We start from the raw sequence: 23,516 nt of genomic DNA on the forward strand, positions 1-23,516 counted from the left end.
ATTGTGCATACATTGAGATAGGATAAATTTAAAAATTTGTAAATTTTATTATAAATTGTATATTTATATACTTATCCTATCTCACGCGATAGGACCCACCCGACCTGCCCCACATCACAGATTACTAGAAGCTCCAAGACGAGAATGACAGGCACAGGTAGTCACATGATCATCTGAGCGAGCAGCACGCTTACAGAGATGATTAACAGGTGTTGATGTCGGAGTGAGGGCAGAGGTCAGGGCGGGTCAGAGGCCAGCAAGATTTGATTCAACTTAGCCTACAGCACGTTTCCACACATGGTCGTAGAAGAAGAGAGAGGTGCATACCGTGAGATAGGATAAGTATATAAATATACAATTTATAATACAATTTACAAATCAGAGCGCGCCACATTCCAGGTCGGAAGAATAGCCTAGCGGACTCATTACCTCGACAGGACAGAGTGATCTCGACCGATTGGACTCTCAAGGAAGAGGCATTCGATTTGATAGGACAGAAGTGGGAAATTCCAAACATAGATTTATTTGCGACTTCCAAGAATTCCCGGATACCAATGTTTGTGAGTCCAGTACCGGATCCATTGGCATGGGCAGTCGACACCCTATCCATATCATGAGAGGGGATGATAGCCTATGCGTTTCCTCCGTTCAAACTAATCCCAGAGGTTCTGTTAAAAATTCAACAACACGACTGTCTAGTTTATCTAGTGGCACAAGCGTGGCCTGCCAGACCTTGGTTTCCCACCCTACTACAACTATTGGTGGACAAACCTCTACGTATTCCTTTGTGGCACAATCTAATCAGTCAACCCAAGTCCAACAGAGTTCACAAGAATGGCATGCAACTTGCGCTACACGTATGGAAGCTATCTCAAGGTCACTCAGGAATCAGGGATTTACGATTGAAGCTACCAGAGCTATTTCAGAATCTGTTAGACCTTCCACAGCTGCCTTGTACGACACTAAGTGGCGACGATTCATCCAGTGGAGACGAGAGTGTGGAATCATGGATGTACCTGTCACCATTCCAGTGATAGCGAAGTTTATCTTGTTCCTAAGAGAACAGAAACATTTGAAGCATAATACTATTGAGGGATATCGATCAGCTATTGCTTCAGTCATGGATGGTCAAGGTTTATCTGTGGGCTCGGCTACATCGCTTCACAAAATGATCAGATCTTTTCAGATTAAGGATATATCGTCTCCAACGATATTTCCTAAGTGGGATTTAACGTTAGTACTTCAATCTCTTCAAAAATCTCCTTATGAGCCTATGCTTCTCTAAAGTATCTGGCATTTAAGACGGCTTTTCTTTTTGGCATTTGCAACTGCTTCCAGAGAGTCGGAATTACATGCTATTGCCTTAAAATCCATCACTTTTTCGGAAGGATATAAACAGATAACTGCTAGAACTGTGCCGGAGTTCATTGCCAAGAATCAAACTTCAGCTTGTGGTCCTTTGGAACATAGGATATATCGTATACCTCAGCTTCCTACCTCTACCTCTAGATTGGATAGGACTGGACTTTTGTGTCCCATACGTGCCTTGCGCTGGTACATTCAGTGTACTTCGACGTTTAGACGAAATCGTTGCAGACTGTTTGTTTCATGTAAAACAAATGTAGACTCGGAGATATCCAAGAATACCATATCTTCATGGCTCAGAAAGACTATATCTTTTGCTTATAGGGATCAGAATCAAGACTTAATTGATCTTAAATTCTCCCCCCCATGAAATTAGAGCCCTAGCTTCATCCTTAGCGGCTTGGTCGTCAGTTCCGTTAGAACAAGTTGTGTCTAGTTGTCAATGGAAATCTCCTAATACCTTTATCCAATTTTACCTCAGGGATGTTGCTCCCTCTATTGAAGGTTTACATTCATTAGGACCTTTAGTAGCGGCTCAGCACCTTGCCTCCGCCTGACTGCCCCTTTGGGGGGAAGGGGGTGTGTGTTGACCTGGCATCTACATCTTCAGGAAGGATGACGCAGTGAGAGATGGTGCCTGGGACTGTCTGAGGGTCCACTCGGAAGGATGATGGATGGATACTGGTCAAGGGAGGTGAGGTGAAATTGGGTTTAACCTCATACTTGAGAATATTTCACTCATATGACGAACCGGTCAAGGGACAGCATGTAGCAAGACAAGTTGACATGGTAAGAGAATTTACATTTAGATATATCACCTAACCGAGCACAATATGGACAGAGTTCTAACTTCTGAGCTATGGTTGATGGCTTCACGTTAGAATATGATTATGAGCTCAAGGTGGTTACCTAAGGTTGAGTTGAACACAATTATAGTCTAATGATAGTTAACTGGAAGTGACGTCATAGAACTGGAAGTGACGTCATAAGACCGGAAGTGACGTCAGCCAAACTAATTAGTATTACATCATAGAGATTGTCTCTAGGAACCTGAAGTGACGTCATTAGACCGGAAGTGAGGTCATCAAACGTGACGAGCCAACGCTTTAACCACTAGACTACCCCAGCGCCCTTATAATTAGGAACAATTACATGTATTGTTAGTAATTGTTAGTAAACTTACCTCTGGATTATGGGGAGTAGTTCCCAACCTGTGTCCTCCCCGCAAATTTGTCCTTAGAAGATGTCATTGATGTGTTGTTTTTTAGAAAAATTATGAAGGGTTCTAGGAGAACAATACAGTGACGTCAGGATCAAGGAAGATAACTCAGGGGTAGATTAGGTATACCACTAGGAATCGCTATGACTTAGTGTTATAATTTCTTTTGATTTTCTGTATGTATTCTGTGAATCCACAGGAATAAGGCTACCATAATCCAGAGGTAAGTTTACTGACGATTACTAACAATACATGTAATTGTTCCTATTCAGCTATCTTCATGGACTCAGGTCTCATCGTGGATGGGTTACCGATAGCATTGCCAACACATAACTCTTACCCGGTAGAGACTTACTGCATAGTCGACGATGACTTAGATACACTGTCAATACCACCTATTAAGCTGATATCGGAGGTCCCGTGTAACCTCAAATCAGCGTTCGCGAATGCTGCCAGATCTCAAGGACAACATATGCCGGCGTTTAACAGGAAAAAATTCCCTTACACAACATGGATCCATTCTTCAGGGTGCCAAATATAGATGACGACTTCCATTTCCTCGACGGCTCTAAGTCACGCAGCTATAGAGTGGAAGATAAGAAATTACAACATCTAGACACGACTACAAGAAGGACTATTTTCGGACTAGCTGGATCCCGGGCTATTAATCAAGGCTTAATCAAAACATTCCATAATCCTAAAACGGACACGGAAAGGATGGTCTTATCGGCACTTGTCACCCAAAAGAAGGATCAAGAATTTATGTCCGACCACCTTGCATCTACATTGGCAGGCCTGACCTTATTGAGACGACAAGGGCTCCTCTTATCCTGTAACTGGCCAGATTGTTATACTAAGTCGTACTGCGTAAATCATGGGCAGCACCAACTTTATTTGATTGTGGCATTAGCCAACATCTCAAGAAGTATGCCAGGATTCCAAGGATCAGATGTTCATCAGTTCTATGCAGACTATGAATAACATGTACCGGCAAACATCACATCGAGGACAATTTTGATCGAAATTCCAAGGCATTCAGAGAGCCAAAGACAGGAAAGCAGCAGGGTTTTGAGGAAGCAAATCAGGGAATTTTCCTTGTCCATTCGGCAACTCAAGGGGATGCTCTGGGAGAGGTCGTTCTTCAGGATCCTCCTGATCCTCTCGTCAATGAAGTACAGATTTGGAACGACTTGTCAGTCCCAGCCCTAGTCATTCCTATACAACCGTCAACCGTGGGTGGATGTCTGGGTTACTACTAGGAGAATTGGAGAATCCTCAAAGACGACTATGTTCTACAGGTGTCAAAAGTCTGCAATGGGACTTATTTACAAGAGGCGGCCTACAATCTACATCTCTTTATAGATGCATCTATACAAGGATGGGGAGCACACTTCAACGAAGAGCTTGCATCAGGACTTTGGTCACTAAATGAAAGGACCTTACACATAAATCAACTGGAATTCAAGGCGGTTATCGAGGCAGTTCAACACTGGGAGCACGCACTGAGGAATCTAATACTTATGATTCACACGGACAACTCAACAGTAGCCTTCTACATAAATCTTCAAGGCTCAACGAGATCAGCACCACTACTGCCATTGACGTTCCAACTCTTCAACCCAGCGGACAATCTCAACTTAAGGATGAAAGCTTGTCACATTCCAGGAGCGAAGAACGTCCTAACAGATGCCTTATCCAGACTGGTCTGAGTGGATGCTACGTCTGGAAGCATTCCAAATGCTCATAAGAGACCAAGTCTGTCCTCGCATAGATCTATTTGCGACACGCTTCAATCATCAAATTGCAATGTTCGTCTCACCAGTACCAGATCCACAAGCTTGGGCTCTCGACGCTCTAGCCATATCATGGGAAGGAGTAAATGCTTACACATTTCCACCAGCAATGCTACTACCTCAGGTACTACATAAGATTGCACAAACCAAAGTCCTCCGACTGATTTTGGTCGCGCCCTACTGGCCAGTGAGAACTTGGTTTCCAGACCTCCTACAGCTCATAGGAAAACCAACACTACGTCTACCAGATTGGCCGAATCTACTGATCCATCCTCGCAACCCAACCCAACAGGACTGCGTTTACATGTATGAAACGTATTACATACTGTCTGAGAAAAAAAGGATACTCCACTAGAGCTGCTAAGGCAGTTACACTGGCCTTAAGACATTTAACTCGGAATATCTATGATGACAAATGGAAACGTTTTGATCAGTTCGCTACACTCAAAGGATTTTCGGCCATGGAAGCTACACATCCTCAAGTAGCAGAACACTTACCATTTGAGAGCTACTAGATGCTTGAAGGGATCTACACTTTCAACATACTTGGCTGCAATCAGCTCCGTTATCACCATGAACACAATCGTTAAACTCACCAAAGTACCTGAACTCGTCGTTCTACTGAGATAATTTAAACTAGAGGATCAGTTTAGAGCTCCAGCATGTGACCTCAACATAATGCTGCAACATCTTACCAGCAATGACTATGAACCACTAATAGACACAACTTTTGAATTGCTAACTCAAAAGACATTATTCCTCCTCACCTTAGCTACAGTGGCTAGGATGTCAGAAATACATGCCCTCGACTACGGACGAACTAAGTTCGACACTGGAGAGCATGCTGCAGTCCATCTGGGACTAAGATGGGATTTTATAGCTAAGAATCAACTACCTGGCCAACCAGATCGTCAATTCCACGTACCGGCATTGTCCTCGGAAGACACAGAAGACTTATCATTATGCCAGTCAGAGCTTTAAAAAGCCACTTACAACGGACTGCTACAAAAAGAAGGAAGTTCAAAAGGCTCTATTTACCGTTATCACCCATCATGACTATTGCAGTCTCCCGAATTACTGTCTCATATTGGATCAGAGCTGTCATCCTACAAGCGTACAAAGCAGCGGGGCTGGACCCTTCTAGAGCTTCCATCCCACACGAAGTTAGAGCATTAGCCTCGACACTCGCCCTACGAGGGAATTGCTCTTTATAATCCATCATGGAAGGCTGCTTTTGGAAATTGGACATTGTGACAGAGAAGATGTCTCGGTATCCATAAGGTCGGCCCTCTTGTAGTAGCGCAACAACTCACGATTCCAGCTAGAATATGAGAAACTCACCCTTTTTACGCAGACTTGTTGATGCCAAGGTAACAGACACGCTTCCGTCGGCAGAGAGTCCATGTTTCCCTGTCTTTCAAGATAAGTCAACGCATGAGTGATATAGACTCAGTTATGGTAACGCCCTTGCCTTAACATAGGGTCGCGATTCAGTTTCGGTAATAGCCCTTACCTTAACATATGGAACGTTGTAGATAACTAGACATTGAGGCATACTAGATTATCTTAAAATCCATGAAATCTGCACGATTTACTTCTTTATTGTGTCAAGAGAAGGTGGCCCCCCGATTTGACATCAAAATCAACATCGACACCTTAGGAAGCCGCAAGGAAGAGTTCCCAGAGGGTATATGATCAGACGATATTGATCACACAGTCACAGTGAATCCTGTTAGGTGGCTGACCCGTCGCCTATTCCGTCGGATTCGATAAGCAGTAAAGCATGAGTCAGGATAAGGAAAAATATGTAATTTTTATGATAAAATTGATATTTTAAACTTATCGTGACTCATGATCTAAAGCCCTTCCAACCATCCCCTCTCAGCACTATGGGCTTCACTGTAAGACCTAGTGTGGGCTTTATCAGGAGAGAGTGATAAGAGCTGGGCTCAAGTCACATGGGACAGCTTTGGCGGGAAAAGGGAGGCAACTCGTTGGGTGAGTGATTTTACAATTCTTCAGGGATTCAAGTTTCCACATAACCGTCGAAAGGAAAAGGGAGTTAAGCAATAATGCATGAGTCAGGATAAGTATAAAATATCATTTATATCATAAAAATTACATGCTTGTCTAAGCCTCCTTTTTCTGGGATAGCATACTGGGTAATTCTTTTCTTGACATGGTGATTTGCTTCTTGTTCTGATGAAAAATATTTAGCTATTTCTGATATCAAATGCCTGAGTAGGTACTAGAAAGACTGTCTGACTGTCTTATGTCATACCTAAGCAAAACCAACTAATGGAAATGATTTCACAAAAAATCACTCATCCTGTACTGACAGTACAACACTAGTCCTATGCTAACAATACAACTTGATAGCAATCGATGTCTTTTTCATTACGCAAGCGATTTTTATAAATATATTCCATACGCATATGTTTTAAACGTTTTGCGTATCTAACAATTTAAATGCGTAATTGGTACGCAACAATTATTTTTCAATGCGTAATTGGAAATTTTCTCTGCGTATTTTACCCGGAAACGCAACTTATCTTGTCATCTGTGTGTAGTTTTGGTTTTGTTGATTGAGATTTTGAACAACTTTGCTATCACTTGTAGGTTAGAACTGATATTTGTGTGAAGCCCCGATTTGACCCCACTGTCCCAGGAGCTCTTGTGATGACGAGGCCCAACTCTTCACATCAGGTATGTGGCTGCCTTGGGAATGAGTTAGTGTGTGACTGTTGATTTATGAAATAATTTACAATATTTCACAGAATCCTGTGAAAAAGAAATCCACTACCAGAAGACAAAAGTGACCACATTTTGATCCCCTGGTACAACAGGCAAAAGAATAATGTGTGATTTTAAGCCTGGATTCCCACTTTGTGGAACCTGGGGTAAGGGGCCACTGGCTCAGTGTCACTCTATCCAGTACAGTTGCCATGATAATGTTTATTGGTCTTACATGACACATCTCTCAGCTTTCACCATAGTTGAAAACATCCTTGAACTAATCACTTGTAACTTTCTTTCCACTTAAAACTGATGTGTTTTGATATGACTGCAATACTGTTTAACATTGTGTTAAACCCATTTGGTCTATCACTCCTTAAAGATGATATTCATGTGTGATATTCATATAACATATACACATCATCATCAGTTTTAGAAAACTGATATATGTCACCAGACCATTAACCAGTGTTAGTAATACCAGTGTATGAAATAAGGCCTGTCTGACCGCCCGAGACAGGTTAGATTTCAGACGGATGGTCTAGATTTACGGCTAGCCAGACCGATGGTTTGGTAAAACATTTAGATGTTATATACATCTGAGTCATATATTGGTTTCTGGTCTGGTTAAATCCATTTTGGACTGGTAACATTTTGAAGTTACCAGCCCTGATGTCTGGCTGGGGTTTTGGCTTATTTCATACACTGGTAATACATCTTGGTTTAGTGAAATATTTCGTTTAAACACCTTCACTTCTCTACGAAAGTTTCCCTCAAGACAGTATTTCTTTGTTACGCCTGTCCTTGCTGTGCTGACAGTGGGAGTTCAACAGACAGAAGCTGGCTGTGCTGGATGTAGTGGTAGACCCTTACCTGTCTACCCATCTGCGGGCACACCAGCGGGACGGGGTGCTGTTCCTGTACGAGTGCGTCATGGGCTTCAGAGACTTTGCAGGACAAGGGGCCATCTTAGCGTGAGACACATATTTATAGCATTTTGTCTCCATTAATAAATCAATTGCCTTTCACAAACATTTCATTTAAATATATATGACATGAATTCTAGTTCTTTCATAATGTGTAATAACCTCAAAAAAGAGAGTCTGTAATTAAGTTAATAAAAGTTAAAAGAACACTTGCTTATCTTAGGGTCATAGTCTTGAAAATGCCTTGGATTTTGTGCCTCCAATTTGTTATGATGCATGATTGACTAAAGTTCCTCCTTGTATGTTGTCAGTGATGACATGGGCCTGGGCAAGACTCTGCAGTGTATCACCATGCTTTGGTGAGTGGATGTTTCATATTGTCTCTTGTAATATCACTGGAACATTTATTGGATTTTCAAATGTGAAATGGTCATTGCCTGACTCATCTTGTATTGTGCAGGACGATGTTGAAGCAGGGTCCGTATGGAGGCAAGCCTGTGATACGGAGAGCTCTCATTATCACCCCCGGCAGTTTAGTTAAGGTAAGAAATGTCATCTGGATATACACCTGTGCTCAACTTCATTGATATATATCTTGTTTCAAGCTTGATGTTATGTAGTCACACGGTGTGATATGTTGTGTGTGGTATCAGAATGTTCTACAGACTTCTGATCATCACTGTTGTGTCAACACGTGCATTTTCAGTATTTTCAGATTTATGACTGTGTTTTACAAACCTGTGGTATTCTAGCTTTACTACCAATATTTTAGATTTAGGAAGCTTTTACTTTGCATAGTGATTTCTGGTTGAAACATCACATATTGCAATACAGTAAGAATTCATTGTATATATAACGTTTTATTGTGTATTGTGACTTTTGGCACAGTTTCAACCACTGATTCAGTTCTCATCTTTAGTCAATCTGTTGTGTGGTAACTTCTGCTACCTTTTCTGCATTTTTGATCCCTTTGTAAGATGGTTTCAATCTGATTGTATCCTGAAATAATGCCTTGTTGATATGGATGACACTGCTATGTTAGATGAGCTCTCATTTGCCAAATCACAGTGGACAAAGATTGTTTTTAGGACATCACTTCCTTTGCAGTTAATGATCTAAGATGTCATCTCATAAAGAATTTTTTTTATCTAAATGGAACCTCATTTTGCAGTACATCTTTATGTTTGTGATTATTAAATGTGAGATAAAATTTTCACCTTCTGTGAATGAAAACGTTTTCCATTCAAACACTTACAGTACATTTAATGTCCCTCACGGAACGGGGGACTATGTATTGAGCAGGGTAAGTGTGTACGTATGTATGTACGTACATCTTGTAAAATCGGTATTTCATGAACTGTTGAACCTAATGTCTTCAAGTTTGGTACCAGCCTACATTAGGGGATTATGCAGACACCAGTCGATTTGGGTGACCTTGACCATATCTTCATGGTCACCATGACACTTTTCAAACTTTTCAAACTTATGTAAATGCGATATCTCAGAAAACTTGGTGTACATGTGACTGCAAGCTGCTGCTGATAGTAGGTTGTTGTATACCTGATAGCTAACTGTGCTGGTCTCCATGGTAACTATTCTGTTTAAGTTAGCTTTGTTCCTCATCGGATGTTTTTGTTCTCCAGAACTGGTTTCAAGAGTTTAAGAAGTGGCTAGGTTCTGAGAGACTGAAGGTGTTTGCTGTTGCTGCCAACAACAGAGTTGAGGTGAGATAAACAGTGATTCTGGATATGGAAAACCACCTTGAATCCATTTATACAATGGAACGTAGGGATAAGGCCAATATAGTTATCCATTACCTTTAATTGACAACTGATATTTGTCACTTATGCCTGTGGAATATAATGTAGTGAAAAAATCTTCTATGCAAGAACTAATGAAACTACTGTTATACGTTTGGCCACATATTCTACCTCACTTGTCAGTCACTTTATCATTTTATACTCCTCTGAAGTGGCTAGCTGGATTCATCTGAAATTTTGTTTTAGAGTTTGTTTCTATACAATATGAATATAGATATGTTTTTGTCATCAACTTCAATAGCAATGTTGACCACTGCTCTTTTTAAATACCTGTTGTTTTTATGTTACACACAGTTGAGTTACAGTGTTAAGCACATTTTTATGGTTTGACAATTAACCAGGTAGATCAAAATTAGTATAGAAAATTATGAAAATAGATTGGGAAAATGAGTTAAAAATAGATTGGGAAAATAAGTTCATTATATTTCTGATTGGGTTTTATAGCTACATTTGGTAAAATCTGTAAAATGTGATCTGTGGTTGGATGGATTACAACTTTCTTGTGTTACAGGAATACACAAAAACCGCCATCTACCCAGTGCTCATCATATCTTATGAAATGTTTGTAAGAGCGTATGAAGTGATCCAGGAAGTCCACTTTGACATAGTTATATGTGATGAAGGCCATAGGCTGAAGAATACAGCAATCAAGACTACCTCAGTGAGTTGCTTGTTTTTATACACATGATATAACATCTGTACTGGTATCATAAGAAACTGAAGGAGAGTTAAATATGTTGATGCAGAAATTCATTTGAGAGAATGTCATACTGTTTGTTGTCATTGAGCCTGTGTTTTGTTTGCCCTGTGTGTTCAGTCACCAGGTGCCATTGTGCAGGGTCAAACTCTTGGAGAAAATATAAGAAACATTCAGATTTTTCCTTATCCTGACTCATGCTTATTGCTTGTCTCCCTTTCCTTCCGAATGCTAGTGGAACACTTGAATCCCCTTTTGAAGCTCCCTTCAAAAAAGCGGACGTAAAATCATTTACGAGGAGTCACCTCCCTTGCCAGGTTTTGGCGGGAACGGCGCCACCCGTCTGCCATGCTCTTCACTCTCTCCTGATTCGCCCGAGTGGGCGGTTGTGAGAGCACCTGGTCCCCTATACGGCTTTATATCCTTTTATTATTTAGGCTTTCTTCTAAATTAGCTGTATAAGGCTTTAGCTAACATTTACCTACAATATTGTACGGAATTAATTCTCAAATTTCTCCGTTTTTGTCACGTTTTTACGTGATTATTCACATTGTTTACAATTGATGAAATCTTGTTCTGATTGTAGGTATCATTTGTCTGCTGTTGATCTGCATAACCTATGTCCTAATTGCAAGCCTATATGTTTATCTGACACTCGTTGTCAGTTGTGTTTTCACCTGTCTGATATTGCATTTTACAAAAATTCATATTATCTGTCTAGACGTGCAAAGGACAGGTCCAGACGAGAATTACACGACATGTCTAAACCGGCTAAGCTTGCAGAGGAGCGGCAGTTGGTGTCTGCGCAGATACACCGTTCCAGTGGTCTACCGGGGTCGTCTACGGAGGAGGTTGCCGCCTTAGACAACGCTGGCTCGAGGAAGAGGTCATCTACATCTGAGACACCCTCTTTGCAGTCTAAGAAGACTAGGGCATCGTCTTCCCAGAGGAAGAAGGCAGCTACAGCTAAGACTTCGGCGAAGTCTCCACACGGGGCAACACAGAAGACGAGATCTTTTTCAGCTGAGATCGTCCCTCTGGAAGAAATAGATGTCTACGATGAACCGCCCATCCTCATCCCTGAGATCACATCTAAGAAGAAGATGAAGACGTCTTCTACAGTGACCACGCAGGACATCCTATCAACGCAGACGTCTGGCACGAAGGATCTACGCCCTTCGGAAGAAGCCTCATCCGTCTCTGATGCGTCGTCAGTACAACAGACAACGCAGACCTTCAACCCGGGCGGCGCCTTTATGCAGCAATTTACCCAACAGATGTTGGATCTGATGGAGAGCTGCGACGAACCCGAGTGAAGGTCAACTGAGCAGCACACCACGTCCGTTGGGAACCAACGTCCTGCAGAGCATACAGGAAGATTCCAGCTCGACTACAGCGTCCGCACGAAAAACCTGGCAGCCATACCAACGTGGACTCCGCTCCAACTACGTTCGACGGAAGCACCAGACGTTCGCCGAACCCACGCAGATCATCAACGTCAGATACAGACGTTCGTCACGAACCTGCACGCAACGGTTCGGTACGAAGGAGAAGAGAATCAACATTCGTACGAAGGCATAGAGATTCGTCACAAGACTCCAACTCTAGACAAAGCCGTTCACCAACACGCAGGTTCGCTCGAAGGCACGCACGGTCATCTCTATCTCCACGCAGGTCCCCATTTTTGATGTCATGAACACATTCACGAACGTATGGTTCGCCACGAAGGTCACCACGCAGGTCGCTTTACAGATCACCACGCAGGTCACCACACAGATCATCTTACAGATCACCTTACAGATCTCCTCGTTCAGACGACAATAGAAGACATCCATCCTCAGAGCAGGAAGATGACGGCGGAATTACATTTTTCGACTCGGAAATCAAGTCATGGATGGCCAACGGTTTGGAACTCGCATCACCCTCTAAGGAGACCAATGAAGCACTATCATACTTGATGGTGAATGATGATATAGACTCACTCACGATGCCACCTATCGACCCAGTCTTAGACGTTCCAGACAACCTCAGCACAGCCTTCAAGAAGGCAACAAAATACCAGACTCAGAGTATTCCGTCGTTCAACGCTAAGAAATTCTCTCTACACCACACGGAACCCTTCATGAAGGCCCCAGAGATAGATGAGAATTATAAGATCATCAACGACACTCGGACTAAAGCTTACAAGATAGAAGATAAAAAGCTTGCACAGTTAGACACAGTAACCAGACGAACCTTCTTCGGCCTAGCCAGGTCAAGAGCTATCAACGAGACTCTCATCTCGAAGTTTAAGAATTCAATTTCAGAGGAAGATAGAATGATTTATTCAGCTCTACTTACAAAGAAAAAGGATCATCAGTTCATGTCTGAACACCTATCATCCATTTCTGCAGGCTTAACATTATCAAGAAGGCAAGGACTGTTATCTTCATGTACTTGGAGCGAGAAGTTTACCATGACACTCTACACTGAGTGAAGCCCATTTCTGGTGTCCCCCGCCATGATATTGCTGGAATATTGCTAAAAGTGGCGTAAAACCAAACTCAGTCAGTCAGTCTACAGAGCCCCTTGGTCAGCACCATCCATTTTTGCAGGAGAAATTGACGAAGTCGCCAAGGAAGTCGCTAAAGATTCCTGAGAAGTAATGATGATCATGTCTATCGATACACTGGCCAGTGTAATACGTCAGACCTCCCAACGTTATTCCGGCAAATCGTAGTTTGCAGGCATCCAGAGAGCAAGGGATAAGAAATCAGGCAACGCTAAAGGAAATAAGGATTCTTTTCGTCGCCCATCCGCAGCTCCAAGAGGTAACTACGGAAGAGGTCGGCCCTTTCGAGGCGCCAGAAGTTCCAGACGATGAAATACAGGTTCGGAACGACTGGAGTCTTCCACCCCCAGCGTTTCCAGTACAACCCTCACAAGTGGGTGGACTTCTGCAACTCTACTGGAAGAATTGGGGAATTCTTCAAGATGACTTCGTATCTCAGATTCTACGCACAGGTTACAGGATACAGCTACAAGCAGTACCACCAGTAACAATCAACCCACTGGTTCACAACTACGCTGCAGACCAGAAGGAAATCTACTAGAAGCCATCACATCTCTACTAGAGAAAGAAGCAATAGAAGAGATAAAACAACACACCAGGTTTCTACTCCCCAATTTTTCTGGTACCAAAGAAAAATTCAAAAGAAAAGTTCCAACTCATTTACAACATGAGGAAATTCAACAAAGATTACCTCCTACCACCAGCAAAGTTCAAGATGATACATCTTCCACAGCTACGACAGCTCATACGTCCGCTAGACTATCTCACCAGCATAGATTTACAGGATGCATACTTACACATCCCGATCCATCAGGAGACAAGGAAATATCTACGATTCCTGTTCAACGGTCGTCATTTCCAATGGAAGGTCCTGCCATTTGGAATATCATCGGCCCCCTGGTTGTTTACTCGAGTGACAAAGCCCATCATTATATATCTACATCGTCGAGGTCTACGAAGTGCGTTCTACCTAGACGACGGGATTCAAGCTCAGCAAGATCCCAGTCAACTCAGACTGCAACTGAACTTCACCATCAGACTTCTCACTCAACTTGGATGGCTAGTAAATCTCCTCAAGTCGGAACTACATCCTACTCAGGACTTGCAATTCCTAGGAATACGGCTTATAACAACGAATGATCTCTCAAGTTCTACTCTCTCCGTTACCACTACGAGAATGGCAGAGCCTATTAGGTCTCCTCACGTCAGCTCAAGACATGACACGCAGAGGGAGACTACAACTGCGTCCACTACAGAGATTTGTGAACGCTCACTTACACAGTCTGGATCCCTTCGAAATACCAGACAGGCTAAAACCATATCAACTATGGTGGACTCAGAAGTCGAATGTTTGCGACAGAAACTACTTAATAGAGCCGGAGTGCAACGTCCACCTCTACTCAGACGCATCACTGCACGGTTGGGGAGCACATCTCGACAACGAAGTGGTTGCCGGGAAATGGTCGAAACAAGAAATGAATCTGCATATCAACATGCTCGAGATGAAAGCAGTAGTAAATGCCCTACTACATTGGTCCAACATACTAAGGAACGCAAAATTGATGATCCATACGGACAACTCAACAGTGGCGTTCTACATAAACAAACAAGGATCAACAAGATCTTGCAATCTTCTAGACCTCAGCTTTCAACTATTCAACATAATAGACAATCTCAACATTTATGTGAAAGCATGTCACATTCCGGGAGCCAGGAATGTAATAGCAGATGCGTTATCTCGACCACATCAACCATCCCCAACAGAATGGATGTTACATCCACAAGCGTTCAGATGCATCATACAGACGATAGGATCTCCACTCGTAGACCTATTCGCCACGAGATTCAACAATCAACTGGCAACATTTGTCTCTCCAATTCCCGATCCGCAAGCATGGGCGACAAACGAATTGCTTGTCATAAAGAGGATACTCCGCCAGAGCAGCGAAAGCAGTTACACTAGCTTTACGTAGATCTACTCGTAACTTGTATGATGACAAGTGGCAAAGCTTTGAGAAATATGCATCGAGGAAAGGTTTCACTACAGTGAAAGCAACACATCCTCAAGTGGCGGAATATCTTTGTCATCTCAGACAAATGAGGAAATTAAAAGGTTCGACATTATCTACATACCTAGCGGCTCTCAGCTCAGTTATCACTATGAAGACAGGCGTGAAACTGACGAAGGTGCCAGAGTTACTGGCCTTGCAACGTTCTTTTAAACTGGAAGACCAACAAAGGAAATTTAAAGCGCGGGCTTGGGATCTCAACGTGGTATTACGACATCTCACCAGTGATGTATGTACGAACCACTAGAAAGAACTTCTTACGAATTTCTTACTCAGAAAACGCTATTTCTGATCGCCTTGGCAACAGCGGCGCGGATGTCAGAAATACATGCGCTGGACTTTGAACGGATACGGTTTGACACACATCACAACACGGTTCATCTAGGATTTAGGTGGGATTTCATAGCTAAGAATCAACTGCCAGGTCAACCGGACAGACAATTCCACATCCCAGCATTATCTACAATCCTTGGTCTGCAGGATATACAAGATTTATCCTTATGTCCAGTCAGAGCGCTGAAAATCTATCTACAAAAGTCTAAAACCAGGAGACGAAAATTCAAACGCCTTTTCATCCCCATATCGTCGGAGACACCCACAGAGATCTCACGTACTACGATATCAGTTTGGATGAGAGCAATCATACTACGAGCCTACAAGGCAGCAGGACTTGAGCCTCCTCGAGCCCCCAATCCGCACGAAGTTAGAGCACTGGCATCTACACTTGCTCTACATAGAAACTGCTCAATATCCACGATCATGGAAGGGTGTTTTTGGAAATCGGAGACAGTATTTGCTAACCACTACCTCAGAGACTTTGCTACCGAGGACGTCTCCGGTATCCACCAGTTTGGACCTCTGGTTGTAGCTCAACAGCTGACGGTCCCTCAAAGGCGCTGAGATGTATCTCGCCCTTTTACCGCATGTCATGCAAAGCTCGTACTCCAAGGAATAGAGCTTATAGTCCATGTACACGTCTGGAACAGACTAGCATGAATATTGGACCCTGTACTTGTAAAGAATTACTTGTACATGGATAGGGTCAGTACTTCACTTGATAGGAACATCAAGTGTTGGAGTTATTTAAATCCACATGTACGGTTACAGAAGAGTTTGATATATTGTGGTCCCCCCAAATTACCAAATTATTTCGACATATGGATCAACAGCAGCAGTGCCATTTAAAGTTCCAATAGGGGGTATATAGGACGTAAATTCATCACTAAGGAATCCAGAGGTGGCTTGACCCACCAACTATACCGTCGGATTCTACAAGCAATAAGCATGAGTCAGGATAAGGAAAAATATGTATTTTTCTGACTAAAATTGATATTTTATACTTATCCTGACTCATGAGGTAAGCCCTCCCAACCTCCCCTCAAGGCACTCTGGATTTCCCAGTAAACCAGTGTGTCGGGTTATGATACGGAGAGAGTGAAGAGCATGGCAGACGGGTGGCGCCATTCCCGCCAAAACCTGGCAAGGGAGGTGACTCCTGGTAAGTGATTTTACGTCCGCTTTTTTTAAGGGAGCTTCAAAAGGGGATTCAAGTGTTCCACTAGCATTCGGAAGGAAAGGGAGACAAGCAATAAGCATGAGTCAGGATAAGTATAAAATATCAATTTTAGTCAGAAAATTACATTATCTCACTTACTGTTGCACTTTAGTTATATTTCATGATAATGAAACTAAGTACTGAACTAACTTCTTGTTTCAGTTAATCATGAATTTGCCGACCAGAAGACGTGTTATTCTTACAGGCACTCCTATACAGAATGACCTTAAGGAGTTCTACTCCATTGTGGAGTTCTGTAACCCTGGCGTCCTAGGTAGGTCCAGAGTAGTTTTGTAATGCTCTTACATAGTGTGAATTCAAGCATTTGGGCATCAGGCTGTGTTTTGTCAAGTTGCCCAAGTCCATGAGTAATGTCAATACATGCAGACTCAGTTTGTACTTTGGCATGAAATGTAAAATAGAGACTTCACTTCAGCAAAATATTGATATCATTGTGATATCATTTCTACTTCATTAGACCAAATATATAGGTCCAGATTCAATTGTTTTTAATTGATGTTGCCAATGTTATTTTGAGGGAACAGTGTTCTAACTGAGAATGAGTTTGCTCTTTATTTACTATGGATAGTTATTTCATCTACTAAATATGCCCTGAGTTAACTAGGTGTTAACAATATTCTGTGGATACCAAGAAGTACTTGTATGCTTCATCCAACCAACCGCAGCAGTATAATTATATCATCAACTGATCTGAATCCCCACTGGCCAGGTTCTAGTGCTGCGTTTCACCGGGTGTATGAAGATCCCATTGTGGCATCCCGGCAACCAGGTGCCTCCCAGGAGCAGATCAGTCTTGGGGAGGAGAGGGGGGCAGAACTGACCAGACTCACCAAGATGTTCATCCTGCGGAGAACTCAAGAAATAAACAACAAATACCTGCCTCCTAAAGGTAGTTGTCAATCAGCAGTGAAGGACATAATCGGCAGTTATTCCATCTATTTCACAGCAGCCTGTATGCTGACATTATAAGGCAAATAAGTTGTTGTTCGGGAGTAATATTAACTATCACCCCATAATGACCCAATGATCAGCCAGATCAAATACTATAGACAAGTTATCTATTGTGGCATAGCAAAGTAAACTCCTATCTGTGGTCAAACAGCATATACATTTGGAACTTTAGTCAAAGATTGTCAGTATCATATCAACCTTGAACAAATATTGCAGTTCGCATCCACAAGCACTGACATGAAAAACCCACAATAAACTCAGCAAGGTGAACTATTGTGTGAAGTGTAATCTGTACTTTAAATCTGTTCATTCAAGGTATTGTTGCTCTCTTATACAGATGGTATGGAGTGAGTGAGATTGGTTTTATGCCACTTTTAGCCATATTCCAGCAATATTATGGCGGGGGACACCAAAAAAGGGCTTCACACATTTTACCCATGTGGGAAATCGAACATGGGTCTTCGGCTACCCAACCGTCCCCAGATGGTATGGACATGTCATCAGATCTTCTCAGAGTCTAGGAGTACAAATTCTACTTTTAATGAAATTGACACATATTCGGTACATCACCTCTTTGCTGTCTTTTCTATGATTTCTATGATTGTTATTTCAGCGGAGCTTGTAATATTCTGTCGTGCAAGTCGTCTCCAGCTCTGCCTGTACCGCCAGTTCCTCCAGTGTCGACTCATCCGGCGCTGCCTGTCTGGGAATGTGGAAGGGGCACCACACCTCATCTGCATCGCCGCTCTCAAGCAGCTGTGTAACCACCCCAACCTGGTGCTCAGGAAGGCCATGGAGGCAGCAGATGAGGGAGGAGACGAGGAAGAGGTAGGCTAAGTGGAGGAAGATAAAGCTATGTTTATGGAAATAGATATTAATATAGCAACTGCAAGTATTTGATATGTTCACTACTAGCATCATCAGTCTTCAAGGTAATTTTGTTTGTTATCATTTTCTTTCTTCATGCTGCTTTGTCATTGTTTTGGGTGTGTGGGGGGTGGGGTGTTTTTTGCTATGCTGTATCCTAGTGTTGTTGTTAAAGTCTGGATAGATAGTCAACTATATGGCATGGCTGATCAACTTCTTCATTACAACTGTAGAAACATCCACTGCTACCTTGCTTACATGGAGCTGAGATTGATGAATGCATGTAGACTGATTAGTTGACAGGGGTTATAACGCCATGCTAACGTACATTGTCCAGTCTGTGTACTCCGGCCTGCTTGCCCACTTCCCGGAGGATGTCTCCCTGGAGAGGGTGGTGACACAACACTCCGGCAAACTGGCGGCACTCTCCTCTATCCTACAGTCCCTGCACTCTGAACGACCCCAGGAGAAGGTGGTACTGGTCTCCAACCACACCAAGGTACATCTTTCATAACTATTGATGGTGTCTTGTGGCAGTTAAACTAAACAACTCAGGCAAACTTGCTGACTGTTACCAACATTGGTTGTTCCCATTGGTTGTTTTCAGACTCTGAATATGCTGCAAGTGTTTTGTGACAGTGTCGGCTTCAAGTGGGTTCGTCTTGACGGCCAAACACCTACATCACAGAGACAAGACATTGTCAACAAGTTCAACAGTAAACACTCTCAAGAAAGTAAGAAAATGCCAAAACTCAAGTGTAGAAAAAGGCTGTTTTTCCACTTTTCTTTCAGAGTATTTTACTATTTTATTATGATTGATGTAACATCACAGCGTCTAGGTGCCACTGTGCTTTGTATAACTGGACCATTGAATCCTATACAGGGAAAGAAACCTTTCAAAACTTCCCACAAGACCACAGTGAGTGGACAATAATTAGTGGTCCTGTCTGTACTTCACTGGTTTAAAATAACATTCGTAGATTTACTTATCTATCAATACAAAATTCACTGGCCACAGGATCACTGCAAACTTTTCATTTACTGGTCCTGATGAATGCTTACTTGCCAGGGACCACAGGACCAGTGTAAATTTCACACACTGCTGTACGTATTTGTTGACAGTTGAAGTTGAATCATAGATGCCAGTGTTATAAAGCAGTGGCTTGCTCAGAATCACTACAACATGATACTTGCTATGGCAAACATGAAGCCATGATGAGTTCTTGCAAAGTCCCCATGATGTATTTTAGCTGTGTTTCTGCTGAGCTCCAAGGCTGGGGGAGTTGGCCTGAACCTGGTTGGTGCGTCCAGACTCATCCTGTACGACATCGACTGGAACCCTGCCAATGATCTCCAGGTAAACACTTCATCTTGTATAGTCTTATATACAGTAGAAGTTAACCAGCTGTAACCTGCATTGTAGACTCTGGGGAAAAGCAATGACTGGCTATTGCTTAAGTGATAATATGAAACAGACATTGATCTTAGGACCAGTTTTAAAGGAGATTTTCACTCTGTTTGTTAAACAACACTTGCTGTTTATGTGGGTGAATGCGTGAGTAAGTTTAGTTTTACGCCACTTACAGAAATATTCCAGCAATATCATGGCGGGGGACACCAGAAATGGGCTTCACACTTCTTTTTCATAGAGATCGTCCTTGGGGTACATATATGCATTTTCTGCGCTGAAAATGTCCTGTGACAGTTGTATCAATGTTTTTTAATAAAAATATTGTACAATAAATAAAAATCTTTTTATTTATTATACGTCCCCCACCTCGTGCAGTTACCTCCCGTTGAGCATGCGCAGCCAACTGGGTAAGCACCTAGGCCCGTATCATCATTCCTTCTGCTGTCACTCCACTGAACGGATGTGTCGAGTAGAGCTGAACTCTTTCTGTTATAAGAAGTTAGAGAGAATAATGTCTGGGACTCCACCACCTGTATGTATGGTCTTTATTTTGTCCTTGAATGGAACAGTAAAGCTTTGCGGTCGGTTGTCTCATAATTGTGACTTTGTATTAATTATTTTACGCTAACTTTCCCGTGGTTTATGCACGTGTTGCTATTCCATGGCGGGAAGTTTAGCGTGCCACGTGGTTGTCATATTGCGTTTTAACCAAGTATTTCTACCCGTGGTCGCATTCACGTATTTTCAATGTTTTGTACGTGTATATTGTGCTGCTGGTCCGCTGTTAGCTACATGCTTGCGTGTTTGCTTTCAGGCGTTTTCCGGTTGTACTGTCTGTGGGCAAAGTATTCCCCGTGCAGACCGTCATGACAAGTGTCTCGTTTGCCTTGAAAAAGGCGGACATAATCCCGACACGTGTGAGATACGTATGGGCTTCTCCCCCCGCGCCCAGAAGAGGCGGGCTGCAGATTTCCTCTTTTTTAGGGAAATGCGAGAGGCGGGAGGGGAACTGACCCAGGTCCCCCCCATCTAAAGCCCCCCAAAACAATCCTAAAGGCAAAAAGGCTAAGTCGCGCAGTCAGGCGCCTTCTACTGCTCCTAGCGGTTTTGACATGTCACTTATCACACAGCTTTTTCAGCAGCACATGGACTCCATGAAGTCCCTTGTTCATGAGTTGGAGGTCTCCGCCAGGAGTTCCTCGCCCACTTGGAGCAGGGGACGGAGAGTCTGGGGATGGGATCGCCGAGCCCGGCTCGATCCCTTGGCCTGGAGGCGTCTGTAGATCTGTTGCCTCTGGCTTCGGGTCCGGACGCCTCGGCTACCCCGGAGGGGGAGGGTTCGCTCCCAGTCCCCCTCTCGGTGTTGGCGCAGGGTCCGTTGAGGATTCCTGGGGTTCCGGTCCCTGCGCCGTCCCGCCCCATGAGAGCGGAGGAACCAGTTTTGCCTGGTCTTCCTCCAGCGTCTCGGGACCGGGGTTCGAGTGTGGTGTCGGGTACTGAAGCGGGGTGCTCCTTCGGTTCTTCCCTTCCCTCTGTGTCTGGTGCTAGGCCGCCCATCGGGTCGGGGTTTCGGGTCCTCTTCGCGAGGAGACCCAGCCTCGGACTCGGGCTCAGGTGCCGAGTCCATGGACATTGGGGAGCTCAAGGAGCCGGAGGGCGCCTTCCGTTTCTTGACGGCTCTGCGGGAGGTCTGGCAACGCATTGCCGAGTATATTCCCCAGGCCGCGGTGCCTACCAGCCGCTCGGACTCGACTGAGTTCCGCTTGCCAGGCGAGGCGTTTGCCCCTAGGCAACCCACGCAGACGCTGCTCCGCATTCTGCCGTCCCTGGTGCAGGACGTGGTGGATCCCCTCCTGGTTGGGTCACGCCTCCGTTTTGACTTGCCTGAGCTTGTCCTTGCGGTCGTCCGCGTCAACGGTGATGTGCGCAGTCATGGGGATGCGCAAGCTGTGGCTGTCGACGTCTCGTTACTCGGCAGCTACACAGCAGACCTTGCTGGCCCTTCCCTACCGTCTGGGAGCGACGTTGTTTCCTGGGGAACAGCAGGTCATACGGGAGGCTGCCGCTGCATCTACCTCCTTCAAGGATTCTAAGGCCTTGTTGGAGCACCCGCGGGCTTCTCGCCCCTGCTCTGCCGTTCCGGCTCCCTCCTCCGGGGTGCAGCCTACACCCGAGTCTGCCGGCTGGCTTCGGCCGCTGGGCAGGGATAGGCGGAGGAGCCGCCCGGCCAAGGGTAAGGGCAAGGAGCAGTCCTGCCCGACCTGGCCGTTAACCCAACAGGCTGTCGCCGTGGGTCCGTCCCAGTCAGCTCAGCTACTCGGGACCACTCACGCCCTCTTACCCAGCGTCCCAGTGGGAGGCCACCTCTCTCTATTCCTGCCGGAGTGGGAGAAGGCTACAAGCAACACTTGGGTGCTGTCCACCGTCAGTGTCGGCCATTTACCACTGTGGAAGCGAGGTCCGCCAGACTTCACCGGCATACGCCGCACTCTGGTGCCGTCATGTCAGGTACGGGCGGATATACTGCGAGACGAAGTCCAGGCTTTGCTGGACAGGTCCGCTATAGAGCGCATACCACCGGGCGAGGAACAGGCGGGATTTTATTCCACGTACTTCCTCGTTCCGAAGAAAGACAGCAGGTTCCGTCCCATTCTCAACCTCAAGGGGTTGAATCGCATGCTAGAAGTTCCATCCTTCAAGATGGAGACACTTCGCTCGGTGATCTCCTCTGTTCAGCCCGGCGATTGGCTCACGTCAATCGACCTAAGGGATGCGTATCTACATGTGCCCATACATCCATCGTTCAAGCAGTACCTTCGGTTCTCTTACGACGGGATGCATTACCAATTCACGGTGCTCCCCTTCGGCATATCCACTGCCCCCAGGGTGTTCACCAAGCTCATGTTAGTGCCGGCTACCCTCGCTCGATCGCAAGGAAGGCGTTGTTACCCTTACCTCGACGACTGGTTGCTCAGCGCGCTAACACAGCCAGCGAGCCTAGATTCTACTCACAAGGTGATAGACATTCTAGTTCGACTGGGGTGGATCATCAACCTCTAGAAATCCGACCTGGTACCCACCCAGGACTTGGTTTTTCACAAGGATCTTGTTTCCTTGTCGCCCGTCCGGGTCACCAGAGTACGGGAAATGGTGTCTTCGTTCCTCTCCCAGCCCCAGGCACCAGCACGGACTTGGCTCCGTCTACTGGGCCATATGGCGGCGACTATCTCTGTAGTGTGGCGGGTGCGGTTGAGGATGCGCCCTATACAGCAAGCTTTGGCGAGTCTGTGGGCTCACTCGGAGGACCTGGAGCGGAGTCTCACAGTCCCCGGGTGGTTGTCTCCTCACCTTCAGTGGTGGACCGATGTCGGGAATCTCTCCAAGGGGGTCCCCTTAGAAATCCCGACGCCAGCTCTTACAGTTCAGACCGATGCGTCCCTCACGGGCTGGGGGGGTGTTCTGGGCAGTCTGTCGGTGTCCGGACTCTGGTCCGAAGCCGAAGCCCGCCTTCACATCAACGTGTTGGAACTGAGAG

The 23,516-nt window shown here is 44.5% G+C and overlaps 1 protein-coding gene and 1 long non-coding RNA gene across 4 annotated transcripts in view; one reads left to right on the forward strand and one right to left on the reverse strand.

Moving 5' to 3' along the window:
* The window catches only part of LOC124288883 (DNA repair and recombination protein RAD54B-like), a 49,095-nt gene that overhangs the window by 19,760 nt on the left and 5,819 nt on the right, over positions 1–23,516 (forward strand). For all 3 annotated transcript variants that reach the window (XM_046725464.1, XM_046725463.1, XM_046725462.1), the window contains exons 11-22: positions 6,997–7,083; positions 7,933–8,087; positions 8,351–8,398; positions 8,500–8,581; positions 9,683–9,763; positions 10,371–10,520; positions 16,894–17,005; positions 17,462–17,641; positions 18,317–18,531; positions 18,908–19,069; positions 19,178–19,304; positions 19,821–19,927. In XM_046725464.1, coding sequence (XP_046581420.1) covers positions 6,997–7,083; positions 7,933–8,087; positions 8,351–8,398; positions 8,500–8,581; positions 9,683–9,763; positions 10,371–10,520; positions 16,894–17,005; positions 17,462–17,641; positions 18,317–18,531; positions 18,908–19,069; positions 19,178–19,304; positions 19,821–19,927 — 1,506 coding nt within the window. The remainder of the gene's footprint in view (positions 1–6,996; positions 7,084–7,932; positions 8,088–8,350; positions 8,399–8,499; positions 8,582–9,682; positions 9,764–10,370; positions 10,521–16,893; positions 17,006–17,461; positions 17,642–18,316; positions 18,532–18,907; positions 19,070–19,177; positions 19,305–19,820; positions 19,928–23,516) is intronic.
* Positions 1,935–2,297, reverse strand: LOC124288884. The gene is made up of 2 exons (XR_006901540.1): positions 2,117–2,297; positions 1,935–2,046 (listed from the first exon to the last, which is right to left on the reverse strand). It is a non-coding gene; the product is annotated as an uncharacterized LOC124288884 (long non-coding RNA).

Source organism: Haliotis rubra, unplaced genomic scaffold (genome assembly GCF_003918875.1).
Source record: "Haliotis rubra isolate DU_JTF1 unplaced genomic scaffold, ASM391887v1 Scf428, whole genome shotgun sequence".
NCBI lineage: Eukaryota > Metazoa > Mollusca > Gastropoda > Lepetellida > Haliotidae > Haliotis > Haliotis rubra.